Source organism: Gobius niger (assembly GCF_951799975.1).
Source record: "Gobius niger genome assembly, chromosome: 13".
NCBI lineage: Eukaryota > Metazoa > Chordata > Actinopteri > Gobiiformes > Gobiidae > Gobius > Gobius niger.
In genome coordinates, this window is record NC_136864.1 from 22,979,845 (window position 1) to 22,998,168 (window position 18,324).

Genomic DNA, 18,324 nt, shown 5'->3' on the forward strand with positions numbered 1-18,324 from the left:
ACACAACGTTATGAAAACAATAAGCATTAATTATGTATAATAACTTATCATAAACTACAAAAAAACATTACTATATTGGAACAAACACAACTTTGTGTTAAAACTATAAAAGCAGGTACTACAATGATTCAACAATGATTGCTGGATGCAATAACCATATCGCAAGAACACACAATGTATTGTAAAATCTTCCTTCTGACTGAGATTTTCACATTTTCTGCATACAAAACTAAAACACAATGTGCTCAAGTCATCATCAAGTTGTATTTAGTCTTGCTTTGATTCTAATTCAGTTTGCTTTCTTTGCTTTATTAAGTCTTGTTTTGACACAATTTGATTTAAAAAAAATGGTTTAGAAAAAATATAAAAATCACAATATTGAGTTATTGAATATCAGACTTTTTCTCATATTCCCCATCCCTATTTTCAAATAGATGAGAGTTTAGAAGAAAACTCATTACTTTAATTCATATTAGGCTGAAGAAAGGAGTTTTTATTCTCTTAAAGAAGTAAACAATGCAAATATTTAGAAGGTCTCGCAATTTCATCCCTGACCTACACTGTGATGAATACTGTCAGCTTGGCCACTTGTTGGACATTTGCCTAATTAGCCACACGGGGGCAGTGTTTATTGCTAATAAGCAGCTCAGAAACCAACTTATTTGACACGCAGAAGTTCTCGGCAAAGCTCGTGTCAGGACGCACCTGACGCAGCACAGGGCAGCAAAAACCTACAGTTTAGCTTCTGCAGAAAAGTCACGGAACAATTTTGACGCGAGCGGCTGTTCCACTCAAGGGTCGTCTCTAAAAACCAAGAGGGATTCCCCACGACGGCGCTGTGTGGGCGCACAAGGTTTCACAGAAATGAGCGCCTCACCGTTTTACGCGTCTCCCCTTCTGAGCTGATCGATCGTGGCTCCTCCCCGTTTGTACAAATCAAGTGATAACATTTAAAGAAAAGGGCACGCAGATGTTGACAACTGTAAGTAGCGGCTTCTCACACCGGTAAGTAAGTTGAATTTCATCTCTGCAAAGTGCAATAATGACGAATAGGAAATAGGTAATGTTACTCGTTGGATTATGGATTATGAACATTATAAAATGCCAACAAAATGTGCGTGCAAGTAAGTGGTTGTGCCTTTGCAGTGAATGCAGAAGTACGCTTAGTCATATGAATATTAAATTGAGAGTTTAATAAAAATAGAACATTGCACCATCACCACGAGTGTTAAACCAAGTGTGCCATGCCTTTATCAGATATGATTCTTTCAGGAACTTTCCAGCCATGCGCTTTACTGTATTGCATACGCATTGCGCACACGTATTTTACAATATTTGTCTTTATAATGTTTTTGTTTTCTTAGGGGCAACATGGAGGAGGTTAGCCTGTCCGTCAGCTGCGGTAATGGTAAACTCAGGCAGTGGCTGATAGACCAAATTGACAGTGGGAAGTATCTCGGCCTGGTTTGGGAAAATGATGAGAAAAGCATTTTCCGGATTCCATGGAAACACGCGGGGAAGCAGGACTACAACCGGGACGAGGACGCCGCCCTGTTCAAGGTAGCGTCCCGTGCTTGATATGAATACTTGTAAGCAATTCTACTGTGATTAAAACATGGAAATGAAGAAAAAAAAAAAAAAGAAAAAAAAGAATTACAAAGTTTTGAAAAAAGTATTCCATAGTGACATTGTTTAGACCCCACACAACCCATTCTATTAACGTTGAGTGTATTTTTTAAAGAATACACACTTTTCAGTATCAGGACATAATGGCACGAGAATAATTAGGGGCGTAGGGCTACTTCCTGAACCCACATGCCAAAAAACGATTCATCGATTTACAACCAATTGAATTGTCGTCGCAGGCTTGGGCCATGTTCAAAGGGAAGTTTAAGGAAGGCGTGGACAAGCCGGACCCCCCGACTTGGAAAACCAGGCTACGCTGTGCCCTGAATAAAAGCAACGACTTCGACGAGCTGGTGGAGAGGAGTCAGCTGGACATCTCTGACCCTTACAAAGTCTACAGGATCATTCCCGAAGGAGCAAAGAAAGGTGCATTGTGCATTTTCAAGGCTGTTGCTGTTGCTGAATAACATAATGGGATGAACCTTTAGGTTTAAATACAGCCCAATGATCTGACAGTGATATAAAAATGTGCTTTATCTGCCTGTGATTCTTGTAAGAAACCCGTGGACTACACTTTTTTCCCCCCCCTGACAAAATTACATTTGGATTTACTTTTGATATTTGGCACCCTAATCTCTCCCCTTCGTAATAGGACCCTACGTTTGTTCATGCATCACTCGCTCTTCTCCTCTATGTGCACTTTTTACACATATGTAACCCTGCGCTCGACTGTGATGCGGCAGGAAGCACAAAGGAAGCCGAAGCATGCAGAAAAAGCCTAGTGCTTTTTATAGGGGGCTTCGGTTACTAAGAGCAGGGTGCACACAGCGTGACGAGTCCGCCTCTAGACGTGCACCGCTATGTTGTTGTTTTTGTCACATTCGAGTTATTTCTTCAACACAAGCACGGTTCGGTTTGGTTGTGAGAATGTGCAGGGCGGTTATGCAAAAACATTGCATCTGTCGTATGATGAAGTGATACACAAGTTTGAAGTAGACATGTGTACAAAGCTCATTTTGTGTTGTATGCTTTTGTAGGGATGAAGATGACCAGTTTGGAGGAGAGCTCACATCTAAATCCCATCGCCTACTATCCATCGTATTCATCTTTACAAAACCAGGTTAATTGTACTGATAATCTTATGTGCAGAGGCATAGACACGTCCAAAAGGCTATCACAGGCATTTTGATGAACAAACATGGAAAAGTTCTACATGCATGCATTTTCTAAAGCACTCAGTGACTGTATTTCACACAATTCTAGACAATGTGGTGGTTCCAGTTTAGTGCCTGTGCGTTGCATCTTTATCCCAATTTGGATATGTTTGCCTCCCAGATGCCCAGTTACATAGCGGAGCGGAGAGACTGGAGGGACTTCACATCCAGCGAACAGCAGACTCTTCCTCCGCCTCCTCCTCATCATCCACACGAGCTGCAGTACCATTACCCCTCAGCCCTCAGCCGGCCCTGGCCCCCGACACACGCAGAAAATGGTAAAATGTGAAATCAGTGGTGAGATTATTGGACAACGTAAAAAAAGTTTGGACAAATTTTTCTTGTGGGAATTGACTTACCAATATGATTTATTCTTGAGATCTGGGTTTTGTATTCTAAAGTCAATTTCAATTACGCGCAGTGAACAAATTACTTGCTGAAAGTCATCGAACATAAACTAACAGCACTTATCACTTTGTCCTCCAAGGCTTCCAACTCTCCTTCCACACCTACTTATCAGAGTCCCAAGCTCCTGTCTACGCCATGGACCCTAACGCTATCACTGGTACTATGACAAAAAACATGCACAATTTTACAATATAGCTACAAAGATACTGACTGTATATTTGGAATTTCTCAACCACACTAGCATTATGAGTATCGGCCGTCATGACTAATGCTTCTTGTATTAGTAAAAATAGAGAAAGGCCACGACCCTGACAGTGCACAGGCTAAATCCAGCTCTGTTCGCTGTGCATTATGTCAACTGAAAGTAGTTTATCTTCACTCGTCTCTCATAATGACGAGGGAAGGAATTCCTAAGTTTCTTGGTCATAACTGTAGCATCATGAAGTGCTAATGTAATTTACATAAACCAGGGGTAGGCTCTTATTAGCTCTTTGCCTCAGTCGACTCTCTTTGAGCTGTCATTAACTATATGTGAAACTTTGGAGAAAATGTTAACTGCTCAAATACAATACTGCTACACTATTTAATTTATCGCTTGTTAATTGCATCCGCTAAGTTTGGAAGTCTTTCAAATATTATCCTCTGTATCCACTTTCTAGTGGTATAAAAGGTCCTCCATTGTTTTGCAAAGGTGGACACTGAGTGGTCCATTGAGATACAGAGCATTTTTAGCTATAGTGAACTAGTGGCTTAGTTGTTGTTGTTGTTTACATTACCGGGACAGTATTGAAAGCTGTGAAACGTGCTTCCCTGTGAAGAAGATGTAAAACTCTTTGGAGCCTGGCTTTTAAGTTGTTTTTGGGGCGATGAATGTCTCCATTTTGCTGAGTTCCTTCTGGAGTACCTCCTAGTCACGAGGAAGGTACAGCAACTCGCCATGAAGACCAAAGAGAAGCTATAAACTGATTCCTGTTGTGAATTGGGATGTTAGGTTAAGTTAGGAATGAGTTTTGACCAATTAACTATTGAAAATGTAGGGCCTTTAATGCATCTGGACATGTTTGAAATGTTGCAAATAATCAAATCAAAATGGCAATACTTGTCAGAAAAGTTGCTGATTAGATATTTTTCCATAATCGTGCAGCTGTAAGACACATAGTCTTATTGTTTTGTGTATGTTCTAAACTTGCCAAACATTACAATCCTGCCTTTCAGATTTTAGCCTTCACGTTTCCCTGTTCTACCGCGAGTCTCTGGTTAAAGAAGTCACCACCACGAGCCCCGAAGGCTGTCGCATCTCGTCCTCCTCTGTCTCCTCCTCTCCCTCGTCGTCCCCTGACGAGCGGATCCCCGTGGGTCCCGAGGTCATCCTGTTCCCCTTCCCCTACCCGGAGTCCCACCGGCAGGGGGCGGACTTGCTCCCCAACGTGCTGGAGAGAGGGGTGCTGCTGTGGATGACGCCGGACGGGATGTACGCAAAGCGGCTGTGCCAGAGCAGGGTGTACTGGGAGGGGCCGCTGGCTCCGTACGTGGACAAGCCCAACAAGCTGGAGAAGGAGCAGCCGTGTAAACTGTTCGACACCCAGCAGTTTCTGATGGGTGAGTTCATTCAAGAGAGTGGAGCAAAAAAACATATTTAAGACACTGCTGGTCCATGGGGCTCATATTGTGGCAACTTCACCTTAATATGTTCTTCTCCTCATGAACGCAGAGTTGTGTTTTGTTCCATTCAAAAACATGACCGTTATAGTGATCAGCAATGGGAACGACTCTAGAATTGTTTGATATTACTCACTTTAAAGCAGTACTAAATAACTTACCTTAATAAATCCTTTGCGTCTTTGCCCTCAGGGGGTAATACAAGTGTTAATAGTATGATTGGAGGGTCTTTCATTTCCCCCACAATTGCAACTTCGCTGCCACCGGGTCGGAGACACCAATACACACTAGTGGAATCACGAAGAAGAAGCTAACAGGCTAACGGGGCAAAGCTAACTGCGGGCTAGCGCCACTTAAACTAAATTTACAGCCAAGCCATCGTGTTACTGGGTTGTGGCACAATGTACAAATCGCTCTATCCCTTTGTCTTTTCTATCAGCTTAGTATTTACTCTCACGGACAATTAATGAACGCAACATGCTACGACACCTGCAGTGGAGCTTATGGCCTCTAGGAGCATGAGTTACTTAGTTCTGCTTTAAGTAAAATTGTAGGCTTAGGCGGTTAATTATATGCAATCTATTAAATTTGTAAAACATTTAAACTTACAGATCATTACTTTAAATCCTGGTATAAAAAAGGCATACATGTTACATGTTCTTGTAAACAATGCTGATGTCATTGAGGCAATGTCTGTGTTATTGAAGTCCAGACACCTTCAACCGACCCGTTCAAATATGTCATCTGTCAATTAGTCGACTATTTTAACTGTTACATCCCCTTCTGGGCCAACTGTGGATGGGTCCTGGATTTTTTTTTTTTAATGCCCAGAAATTAGGGCTTCATTACTTTAACATGCATTTTTCATTATTGAGAAATAAAACAGGCTAACAAGGAGTACTTTACAAATGATCTATGTTGTGTAGGAGAAAGACATAATAGACTGTGTGTTTTGTATTTATTTTGGTTAATTATTGACGATTTTATTCTTCGATTTCACAAATGCTCATGAACAGCATATTAATCAGAAGGAAAAAACTACTTTTCTGTCTCGTGTTTATATTCAAATTCTTCTGAAGTGTGAAATTTCCACCCGCCTTTTCTGATTTGCAAATTTCCTACAGGCCCATTTCCGCTCGTTATCAGACGTGTTCCAGACTTTTATCTGAATTGTGGTCATGTGAGCGAAATAATCTTTGATGGTTCTTTTGCAGTTTGCGGGTAAGTCCCATTGGAGCATATAGGAACCACCCTGACTGTTATCTCGGGGCCGGGCGTGTGGAGTCCCCACCCACCTGCTGTGGTGCACCACATGTGACATATGACAGCGTTGTGTTTTTGTGCCATTTCACTGAAATTTCCACCAGATTTACCAGTAGTTTCCAGACAATTTGTCCTAGTGTGAGAAAAAAAAAAGAGCTGTGTCTTTTTCATCAACAGTCTGATTCACGTTTCTCCTATTGTTGTCGTCATAGAGCTTCAGGAGTATGTCCACAATGGACGGCATCCACCAAGACTCCAAATAGTGCTCTGCTTTGGAGATGAATATCCAGATCCACAGCGCACCAGGAAGATGATCACAGCCCAGGTAGATTCACTTGTTATTATTTAGCCTAGCTACAAATTGGGCTGCAAGGTCAATCACAGTGGAATCGAAATCACACATTTATTCTGCGAGTATCCCCTATCTCGAAGATTAGAATGTTTACAGAGTGATCAACTAATCTTAGATTATTCTGTATTTCAAAAAAAAAACTCTAATACTCTCAAGTCAAACCTTCGACCAGGGCCGCCTTAACCTACCCATGGGCCATGGGCTAACCATGAAATATAGGCCCCCCCAACCCTACTTAAGGCTACTTAAGTTCCGATAGGCCCTTTGGCATTAGTTCGGCCCTCTGGGGTGGCTAGCCTCGATGTTCTTTAGAAAAAAAACATTCTTTAACCAGGGGTCTCCGCACCCCAGTGCTCCTGAATATGTGCTGTTCATGTCCTGTATTGTGAAATGCATAATTTTATGAACAACACTAATCACACAAAACAGAAAAATTGCGCACACAAAAAACGTTCACTTTCCAAAGTTATATTAAAAAAAATACAGGGTGTATAAAGTAGTATTAAAATATATTGATGTTGATATTTCAGGTACATGAGGAGTAGGAAAAACTTTATCATCAGCGCATAAACTACATGCGATACAAATGCCATCATAATCAGTGTGAGATTACAATCTGCCAAATTGGCTAAAGTAAATGGTCATGTTTTGCACTGGGAACAATGCGTACACCGGGGCAAGGCGGGACACAAGGACAGTGCACATTCTTGAGACCTTGCATTAAACTGTCAACCTTTTGCCACTGCTGCCTTAATTACAAGTATTTTTGTAGTCCTCAGCGCTGATAAATTAAGTATTGATTGGCGTTTGGGTTACTGACAAAAAGAGTTGTCTAATACACACATTTCCCCAAGATATACTACAACGTCACACATTGCTTTGTGCTAATCCTTTCTCATTTCTTCAGGTGGAGCCGGTCTTTGCCAGGAAACTGCTCTTCTACTACCAGCAGAACAATGGTCACTACCTTCGCACCTACGACCACAGCCAACAACCAAACTCCTCCCCCACCTCGGACTACACTTCCCAGAGGCCCGTGCAGCACATTCAGGAGTGACTTTTGCTTTTACTACAAGCGCATCTGGGGGGGATGAATATGTAGCTGGAGCCTGTACGACAGCGCGGTAGTCCTTGAACTGTTGACATGCGAAAGGGGGGTGCAGAGGGGGAGACCCCGCTGCCACAGCAGTGTGAATGGTTGTCTGTCTGAGTGATGAGTGTGTGTTCATGTGCGAGTATTCTCATGACAGCGCGAAGGATGCGGTTTTGAGGCTGGGGGTATGAGGAGAGCGGAGGGCCACTGACACAGGAAGTACTAGCACAGGTGCACAGGAAGAGTGGCCCCGACAAACGCAGATACAAAAAAGATAAAACATGCATGAGAGTTATGGCACAGTCAGGTAACGTGCTCATCTCCGGAGAGCTAAGACGATCCACGGTGCGAAAAGGACAAATAGCAACTTTTTGTGTGTGTGTGGAACCTCCTCGTACTTTTTGTAACTTTCTTTAAGCTTTCTTAACGATTGCCAACATAACAGACCATGCTGGTACATTTATCTGTGAGATTGTAGTGAAAATACTTAAAGTGCATATGATACAGTAGACACAATATTTGCTAGAAGATAATTCTATTTAAGATTTTGCCGTGCCAACCATGTTAAGTCAATGGGAAATGAATGAGTCAAACTGCTATGACACATTATGTGTGTCACTGTCACTACCCTGGCCGTCCCGGAGGCACGATCCGTCCGGAAGTTCTATGCAACGCCCTGAGCCATTCAAGTGACTAGGTAAAATGGAGTTCTGTGGCTGAAATGCTAACATTGATGACAGTTAATATCCAAGGAGCCTATCAGGTAGGGCAAATCGCAGCCCTAAAAGTGATATGCAACAGCAAGGTAGAGGAAACAAGAAATATAGCATGAACACACAGCATAGGCTCAGAAGTTAATAATGAAAAAAAACTAAAATAAAGTTATTTTTTTCCATTTTAATGTTTTGGGTCAGTTTGCTCCCTCCTGGAAACAAATAAATGATGTAATATTTACAGTAAGGAGTGTATATTGACTGATTCGTCGTTTCTCCTGGGGGAAATTGTCAGTTCAAAAAACATTTTTCACACATTGTGGTGAGCATAGATCTCAAGAAGCACCACAAGAGGACAGAGAAGGGAAAAACGAGCAGAAGAAAGACTTATGCTATGCATTAATACTGAGCTCCTTCAATGTTCGCATTTCACCGAGTCATTTGAATGCGTGAGGGTGTTCGCTGCCACTGCTAGTGCAAGCAATATAACAATGCATCCTTGTCGACATTTTGTTTTTGCCCAATTTTGGCATATAAATACATAAATATCAATTGAAATCACTGTAATCAACGTTGTAATTAAAAGTAATGTTTAAAACAATAGGTATCGTGTTTCTGGCTACATAGAACTTCCGGACAGATCGTGCCTCCGGGACGGCCAAGGCAGTGACAGTCACTTCCTGTCAGCAGCTTAAAAATTTAAATAAAAATAACTTTTCTGCACAACACTGCTTCATTTATGAACTTTTTGAATTATGCAACTGATGAACTTGCAACTAGGGCTGTCACGATAATTACTATATCGACTTCTCGTTCAATAAATAACATATAGACGATACATTTTTGGACTCGATATTTATCGTCTGTACATTTATTAGCATTTCCCCCTATTTTTCCTTTGTCAAACTTTGATTTTTAACTGAAGCAAATTGAGTTACATTATATGTCATGTTTATTGCAGCTTGTGTGGTTTTTAAGGATATGATTGTGAACTTTTAGAACAAAGGTTTACTGGCATTGTAGTTGACAGTTTCTAGTATCGTTAGAGTCCATAATATCGTTTATCGCGATACTTTCCTGCCTCTATATCGAACTTCAAGTTTGTTATCGTGACAGGCCTGCTCGCAACTGATGTTTTCCTTCTAAATAAATCATATTTTCAAAAGCATTAAAACCTGTCATATGCACTTTAAATATTTGCTTCATACAAGACAACTACAAAGTGAAAAATGACATTGTTTAAATACCTTGTAAATGACATTAAACACATGAGGTGAAAAAGAGATCCTTAAAGAGTTCAAGTGAGTATTTGGAAAATCTGATACTGATTATTTGAAAAGGTCAGCTTTTGCAACCGATTCTGCTGCGTTTCTTCTCAAAGCCTGTGTCTGCTCTGTAAATGTATCGTGATGAGGGAACTGAAATGGAAAATACTACTCATTCCAGAAGTTACAGGTAAAAGGTACCTGTTCCTCTTGATGTGAAACTAACGGCTCCTCGATCAGGAATTAAAACTCCTCTGCGGTTTGTTTGCCGGACATGAAATCTCGCCCACAAGAAATGGACGCTGCTTCCAGAAAGTTCAAAACAATCTGCGCTTTAATGTATCCTTATTAGGAATAATCGAGGGCCAAACAATAAGCGCCTTCTTGTCTATTCAAATGTAACTAATGTCAAATTTGGGAAATTGTCAACATTGGATCAACATTTGTCAGACTTTTGAGCAGCTGATTATGGAATCTGTTACAAACCAGTGATGCTTGTTTTTTTAAATGTCTTTATTTTGCAATGGTTTAATGCTGTGGTTCTCACTTGCACAGAAAACGACAAAAAAGTGAGAAAACAAAGAACTATTACTGCTATACTTTGCAGTTTGAATTATGTAAAATATTGTATTTAAGATTATTGTTGGTGTAAGCATTGATATAAAGTCAATCATGGTCAAAAGAACTCATCTTAAATCTGCAGGGTTCATGTTTAGTCGGTAAATGTCGTGAGCCACTGATCTGCCGAGAGCGTGAGACACATTTTTGTGTTTTGATCATTTCAAAAGAACAAACTTGAAATTGTGTTAAAAACAAAAAAAACTGTTTTGTATCTGTATTATGAATGTAGCCTACTTCAGGTATTTTTTTTACTGCTATAAATAAAAGTTGTTTGTAAAGATGGCAGGTTTCCATGTTTTTCGACTTAAACTCTTACCGTAACCGGGCACATTTTCTCCGGTTCAGCTTTACCCAAATCTAAAAACTTCTTGTCTGGAGCTCACAGCCAGAGTAACGCCTCATTTGAAAGCCAAGACCTACAAACCGGATCTTGTTGTGACTTTTTTTGTTGTTTTTGTCACATTTTTGTTGGATTTCATCGATTTTTTTTGTAACCGTTTTGTTGCTTTTTCATCGCCTGTGTTCTTGCACTGTTGTCGCTTTTTCATCACTTTTTTGTCACCTGTTTTGTTGTGTTTTTGTCGCTTTTTTGTTACAGTTTCATTGCTTTCCTATTGCTTTTTTGTTGCTTTTCAATCACTTTTTTGTCACCTGTTTTGTTTTGTTTTTGGAGCCCTTTTGAAGCTCTTTTTTTAGCGTTTTCATCCTCAATTACATTTCGTTTTTGTCGCTATCTCGACCCTTTTCTCGAGAAGCTTTTAGATTTGGGTAAAGCCGAACTTGAGACAATGCGCTCAGTTGAGGCGGGGGTTTAAAGATGTTCACACGTTTTTATAAAGAAAAGTTAAATTCTTTTGTTCTAAAACATGAGGGAGAAAAACGTAAGGATGAAACTGTGTCTCATGGCCCTTATGTACAGTACGGTTTCACAATGACACTGATGAAACCACTTCTTATGTCTTATATCCTCAGTTTAAAACATCTTAAATCTGTGTAAACCATGTCCTGGCGAAAAGGGTCGTCCAACCTTTCTGCATGCTCTTCAGTTATGGATGAGCATGGATGGATGCATTTTCCCTCACAAAAAAAAAAAAAATCAGTGGCGCCCAGTTTTATCTTCACCACATTCTCATTTTTCACACGTGTGGATCAGCCTGAAATCCCAGCGGTATTTGATCCTACTGTTTGTGTCTGTGGCCCATTGTTTCGATCAGTCCCTCAACTTCCTTCTCACTTCAACCACAGCATTTTCACAACAGCATTAAAAAAAATCTCAAGATCACACACGCACAGGCATTTTGTTATTGTTTCGTCTTTACTCTTTACTGGGCTAATTGTGATAATATATATTTAACCTTCCAAGTGCCACCAAAGCAAGATGAAGATCAAATCAGGACTAAACCAGGTCCATGATCTAAAATAGCCAGAATTATGTCGAAACTGCATGTAAGTCTACCACACTTATGTATGCATTTTAAAGCCAAAGTGATCTAAACAAATAATGAACTTGCAGGCCAAATGCAGGATAGTTTGCAAAGAATATTCTAAAAAGTGCAGTGCAGTGTTGTGATGTGCTGAACCATTTCGAACTGCAAATTGATTTGGATATGAATGATTGTACAGTCCTAATACAAAAGAGTGCAACGGAGTTCTTAAAACCCCCAAACAGACAAAATAAAGACAGTCTAATCTTCAAAACAGAACAAGCTCGCTGTGGCTGGGCCTGCTCGCTGTAGGTGTGAACATGCGTGTGGCCTGTCGCTGTATGACTGTTATCAGGATCTGACATTTGAGGACCCAGGATCAAACGCGCAGCTCCCCCGCCCACGTCACCAGTAACTCACTTCACAAACGGCAACGACATGCAAGGCAAACACAAAGAATTCGACTGACAGTTGTGTAGATTATCTCACTAAAGTGACATATTCAGATATTAGATCATTATTAGGCCTGTCAGTAAGAAATGTCATTTCAATCTAGAAAAGACTCACAGAAACAGAGTGGCGAGAGGAAAGTCTTTTTGGACATGAATCACAATGGGGGCTCAGACCCAGGAGGAAGACTGAATTAACGATATGAAATCCATGGCGATGATGAATGATTGACAGATCCTTCCCCGGAGTCTGGACACTGGTGGTGGTGGAGGATGACACCCGAGACGGCCAGTTGACAACGACAAGGGTTTAGTTTATTTGAGCAACAGATGTATGCAGGTATAGTATACATATAATTTACAGAAATTATTCACAACATAAGAGGCATTATAGTGCTTCTCAAAGGGAAGAAGTTAATAATAACTTATAAGGCCCTACCCCTCCTTTCAGTAGACTTACAACTTAAACTACTGCTTACGGTACAATCATTATCTAATGTACTGTGTAGTTAGGTTTTTACCATGAGATCCACGCGGCAATTCCAATCTGTGGAATTGCCTTGGTAGCTAATTAAATCAACAAAAGGCTCCTCTTAGCAATCCCAAAAAAGTAAAGAATCTTAGTTCATAACATTCTTGTGTGGGGACTCACAAAAGGTTGAAGGTGCACATGCTGTACATCCCATAATTAGTCCAAATTCATTACATACGTCTCACTGTCGGATCAGAATAACAAAAACAATTTATAGTTCAGGAACAGATGATTAATTTACAAGAGTTCTGCATATTTTTCCAGTATTTGCTTTCTGTACATTATTTATACTACAGTTGAATACATTTTGAAATCCTCTTTTAATGTGTTCCAGAGGTCAACTCCACTTCATGTAATAGACATACTTTTTTGTGTTGTGCAGGAATATTTTTTCTTAAAATTCATTTCCTTTTTTGGTTGCAACCCCCATCACAGTCTGGGAGTAAACCGTTTCTGGCTTTGAAAACAACTGGGGCAGTTTTTAATTTGATAATCTGCAATTGTACAAATAATGGGTTGGTGTGCTCCCTATATCCAACTTTGTGGATAATTCTTAAGGCCTTCTTTTGTCATTTAAATAAAACATTTGTACTGCTTTTATATGCGTTCCACAGATTTCCACGCAGTAAGTCAGGTTAGGTAATATAAGAGAACTGAACATGATATGCAATGATTGCTTATCAAAGAAATGTCTCACTCTGCCCATTAAAGGGGAGGCCGGGTGGAGGAGGAGCGCAGGAGGAGCGCAGCACAGCTGGGAAATGGCTGAGCGATGGACGAGGAAGCTTAAGAGGGGGATTCTGGCAATGAATGGATGCTCCAGGGAGGTATTCCACTTTGAATTTGCACTTAAGCTTCATTAGCTAAAATGCTTTTAAACTCAGAATACTGTTAGATAAATAAAAAAAAGTGCAAATTGTGTTCTAGCACAATGGGGGAATTTCGACCATATAATTCCACATTGATGTGATTAGTAAATTATCTTCAATCTTAATCTTCTCAAAAGAGAAGAAATAAAAGCAATTTTCAACACATATTCATGACTTTGTAAATGGTTTCTTCTTGACTCGTGTTAGTGTCATATTTCCAACAGAAAAGCTCGTCCAAAGGCAAGCAGCTATTGGGGGTCTGTTTCCCTAATAAGAGTAATGTCTTCGATATCAGCCAGAGACTTTCAGAGAAGTGAAAGTTCACCAAAAGAAAAGTGAATCTGACACTTTCCGAGGCCACACAATGGGAGATCCAGACTTCACTGTTTCACCAAAAAATATGAGTCACTGTTTATGTTCGTCTCAAATCTGAAAGAAGTTTGAACTGGAAAACAAATTTCCAAAACAATTAAACCAATGCATTATAAACTTTGCATCAATAAATTTGCAATGATTATAGTGAATTCCACATGAGTAAGATCCAATGAGCTTTATGCTTTTTCCACAGTTAGACTTAGATAAACTTTAAGGGAAATTGTGTCAAAGTAAACCAAAAAAATCAACCGAGTATAAATAATATGAAAACTACAATACAATGTACCAGATCCATGAGTACTTACTCAGGGTCATTTTATATTTGCTTTTTGAAAGTGTAAAAAGTCCTTTATACTGTGCTACAGCGCATGTGCAAATGGGTCAATGATTTAAACATTTTGTTTCCAATATTTTGTACAAAGTCAAATCTTTGTCAAGTTTATCTTAGACAGCCTTTCTTCTCTGAACCTTTTCATCTGTATTTTTTAACAGACTGATGTTGTAATCAGCAATAAAACCAGAGAACCACGGACGGAGTGCTCGGTGTCAGTGTCCCTATAATTTTTAGATGGTAATTTGACTTTTTTTTTTGCAGTTGCACCACTTGACTGGTTGCACCACCTGACATTAGCAACTCATTTAAAATTAAATTGGCTTTTATGTGGAGTCTTACATTAGCTTTAGCATTTGTAAGCATGGGCATAAATTTACATTTAAAATAAATTAAAGACTGAGACTAAGAGACTTTTATAATAAAATGATTTTTTCCAATATTTACATTGGTTGTACCACCTGACACCAAAAGTGTGATCTATGAGTTGGAAAGAAGCTATTTGCTGGGTTGCAGGTTCTAGAATGTGATGATGTCACAGTTTTTCCTATTAACTGCATTACACTTTCACAAGTCGTAGCTAAAAAGAAAATATATGAGTCATGATCATTAATATCAGTCACTGGGTCCATGATCCCTCTGTACAAGACCAAAAATGTCCTCAAAAACAAAATATTGTTTCCTCTATATAATGGCATAGGCCTTTAGAACGCTCTGATGTCACCTGCAACCCAGCAATCTTGACCTTTTCACTCAGCCATAAAGACACTTGTTCTTCTGGCTGATGTTCTTTCCTGTTTGCTGGTACTGTACTCCTTGTTTAAAAAAAAAAGCCCTGTTCTTACGGTTGACATTTTAAGATTACAAATGGTCAGACAAAAGTTTTTCAGTGATCTCAAAAGCTTTAAAACTATTAATATTCATGAACGATGGCTTACTTGAAAGATATTTATCATAAAATTACGCCACTAAATAGGTTTTGTAGGATAAAGTGATACATGTAATGAATCGATCACATTGTTTTTAAAAGAAATATAACACTTGGACACAAAAATATGCACATCATGTCACTGACCCAGATACAATGCACTTTTCCCTATTGCTCCTCTGACTAAAGTATTCAGTTCTTGGCCTATGCAGGATTGCTTTGCTTCCATCTACTGGCCATGAAAGGCACTCACTGTCACCAAATGCTTATGAATGCTGTCTAACTAAATGGAAAATGCTTTTTTTGTTCTCAGAAGATGCAAAACGTCAGCACTCCAGTATGTAAAATGTTCTTTCAAAAAGTCCGGAAATCAGGCCTATTTTAAAATGATTCATGTGCTTCTCATGACTCATTTGGTTTGCGTACACATTTTCATTTTCATCAAAAGGAATCTATATCTATATGTATAATACTAGTTTACAGAGACACAGAGCTCCTCTCTCACTGATGGAGTAGCTTGGATTGCCTTGGATTTGAGGTTTTGTCATTCAAATTTTCTTCCCTAGATATCCCTTAGATAATTGCTTTATTTTTCAAACTTACAAACTTTTTTTTTTCACTTTTGGAAGTAAATGTTCTAAAATAAACGTGACTCTGTTCTGACAGTACGGTCCACAGAGTTGCGGTGAGTAGACCCTTACACATCAGGTAGACAAAATGAATAACTGCATCTAAAAGAAAGAATTAAACTGTTAAACTCTAGAATTGGATTGGATTCCAGTTGTTGACCCTAGGAGGCGCTGACAAGTCGCTGTTTTTTCCTTCTTCTTCAATGACATACCACACTCATCACTCCTCTCCTGTTCCTCTGAGGCCTCACACAAAAACACAGCCATGGTTGAATACTGTAAGATTTTATTGCTATTATAAAGTTTTTAATAGCATGAGAGCTGATCCTTATCTTAATCAAATAGAAATAATTAAAAAATAACATTACTGGCACTGGTCTATTTCTTCGCATTGTGTCCGTTTGTTTGGGGTTAACAATGCACTTGACCTTCTGATGGCAGGAAAGCAATAACAGTTGTCGGATAAGGAGCTTCTCGCACAGTGTAAACAGATAGGAGAAGATAAGTGGGACAATATGGCGGCCCACCTGGCACTGGCACTGCTGTCACGTCATGAGGCAAAGAGGAAATGCCCAAGCTGCGCTCAGATGTATTTGGGAGTATTTTATTGGCATTGGAAGCATTGGCCTCAATCTGGCTAAATAGTTATTATAAAGTTTTTGGATCTCTTACTTATTTACTTGGTACGTCTGCTAGTCTCACTTTCATAACACGTTTTTTTTTTAATTGGTCATAGATCTTCACGATAATACTCTACAATATATGTAAAGATATTCAAAGATTCCAGGGTAAAGCCGAACCGGAAAAAAATATGCTTGGTAAAGGCAGAGGTCAAGAGGTTCAAGTTTATGATAATTAGCTTCTTTTTTAGGTTTATGTTTAACCTCTTAACTCCCGCCTGAACCGAGAGGATCTTTTTCCTCACGTCATCAGATTTTTTTTCCATCATTTTTTTGTTGGGTATTCAACTCATTTTTGTAACTTTTTTGTCATTTTTTTGTCACATTTTTGTCATTTTTTCGTCAATTTTATATCACATTTTTGTCACATTTATTTGTCATTTTTTTGTAAAAAAAAATTGTCAAATTTTTATCACATTTTTGTAATTTTTTTGTCACATTTTAGTCATTTTTTTTGTCATTTTTTGACACTTTATTTTCATTTTTTCGTCAATTTTGTATCAATTTTTTGTTACATTTTGGTCATTTTTTTGCCACATTTTGGTCATTTTTTTGGTCAATTTTTTAGCACATTTTTGTCATATTTTTGTCATTTTTTGGTCAATTTTTGGTGAATTTCGTGTGACATTTTTGGCACTTTTTCATCAATTCTTCGTCACTTTTTTGTCAATGTTTTCTCACCTTTTTGTCACATTTCCATCATTGTTTTCGTCTCAGTTCTGTTGCTATTTTCACAGCTTTTTTCCAGAAGCTTTTGGACTGGGGTAAAGCCAAGCTGGAGAAAATGTGCTCGGTTCATGTGGGAGTTAAGGGGTTAAAGGCCCTGTATCTGTGTTTTTTCTTTACACACAATAAAAGAGTAAATTCAATTGTTACGTCCAAACTCATTCCTAACTTTACGTTTATGAACCGAGAGGAGTTTGCAACACGTTTCACAACTTTCAGGGTCCACTGTCCCAGAAACGCTACAAAAAACTAGCCCGCACATGCTTCTTTATTAGATGTAACAAGTATGGGTTTAAAGGTGCACTATGCAACTTTTTATGCGGAAAAAAAAAGTTGATATTTATGCATATTTTACCTATGAGTGGTCAGCATGGCGCCTTTACTTTCACTTACAATGGTCTCTATGACGCTCCAGGATCAGTTGTTTTGTAAGTTTTCACCGGTGATAGATCCTCTAACCGGAAAACCTACAAAACAATGAATCCCGGAGCTTCCTAGAGACCACTTTGGTGGAAAGTAAAGGCGCCATGCTGACCACTCATACAGCCACAGTCACTACAAGGTCAAATACACACAAATATCAACTTTTTTTACATGCATAAAAAGTTGCATAATGCAGCTTTAAAATGACAAAGCCAATAAAAGTCAATATACGTGAAAAAATAGACCTGATTATTTTTCTAGTCATGGAAAAATAATCCCAGTTTAGATTTGGGATGCTAGAAATGTGTTAGTTGGGAGAGCCGAGTGTTGGTTTAGACTACAGCTAACAATTATTATGACTTAAACGGCGTTCCAAAGTGAAACGAGCACAGTCCAACATTTGCCTCCCTTTGTTGCTTTGTGTGCATCGCAGTGACATGCAGTGACAGCCTGTTGTTGTACAGTCGTGTGTCCGTGAGAGCGACTGCCCCCCCCCTGTGTGGTCCGACTGTGTGGTCTACAGCTCCTGACCTATGGAGCGAGAGTCAGAGAGAGAGAGGAGACAGGAGGAAGGAGAGCGAGTGGTGAGAAAGAGGAGAAAGGAGAGCGAGTGCATGGCCCGGGCCTCTTGGATCCGTAGAAAGCTTGGCTGAAATGGAAGATAAATATACAGCGGCTCTTTACTCCGACATGGCCCATCTTCTTCACCGTGGAGCATAACCTACTGAGATGGACTGAACAGCC

General features: G+C 39.4%; 1 protein-coding gene across 2 annotated transcripts; it reads left to right on the forward strand.

The window, feature by feature from the left end:
• The first annotated feature begins 688 nt into the window (after positions 1-688).
• irf4a (interferon regulatory factor 4a) lies at positions 689-7,982 on the forward strand. Of its 2 annotated transcripts, none has more exons than XM_079569293.1 (8): positions 689-1,005; positions 1,365-1,560; positions 1,866-2,052; positions 2,664-2,746; positions 2,962-3,118; positions 4,464-4,847; positions 6,383-6,495; positions 7,430-7,982. In XM_079569293.1, exons 1-8 carry the CDS (start codon positions 971-973, stop codon positions 7,577-7,579), a joined length of 1,305 nt encoding a protein of 434 aa, XP_079425419.1. In that variant the 5' UTR covers positions 689-970; the 3' UTR covers positions 7,580-7,982. The 2 variants fall into 2 exon arrangements, with proteins under 2 accessions (XP_079425419.1, XP_079425420.1); XM_079569294.1 differs by having other exon boundaries at positions 689-982.
• Positions 7,983-18,324: the final 10,342 nt, after the last annotated feature.

What these genes read in the sequence shown, in the direction of transcription:
- irf4a (XM_079569293.1), top strand. Translation starts at nt 971, where the DNA reads ATGTTGACAACTGTAAGTAGCGGCTTCTCACACCG. An exon ending in AGGACGCCGCCCTGTTCAAG is followed by an intron (nt 1,561 to 1,865) that starts GTAGCGTCCCGT and finishes TTGTCGTCGCAG; the next exon opens with GCTTGGGCCATGTTCAAAGG. An exon ending in ATTCATCTTTACAAAACCAG is followed by an intron (nt 2,747 to 2,961) that starts GTTAATTGTACT and finishes TTTGCCTCCCAG; the next exon opens with ATGCCCAGTTACATAGCGGA.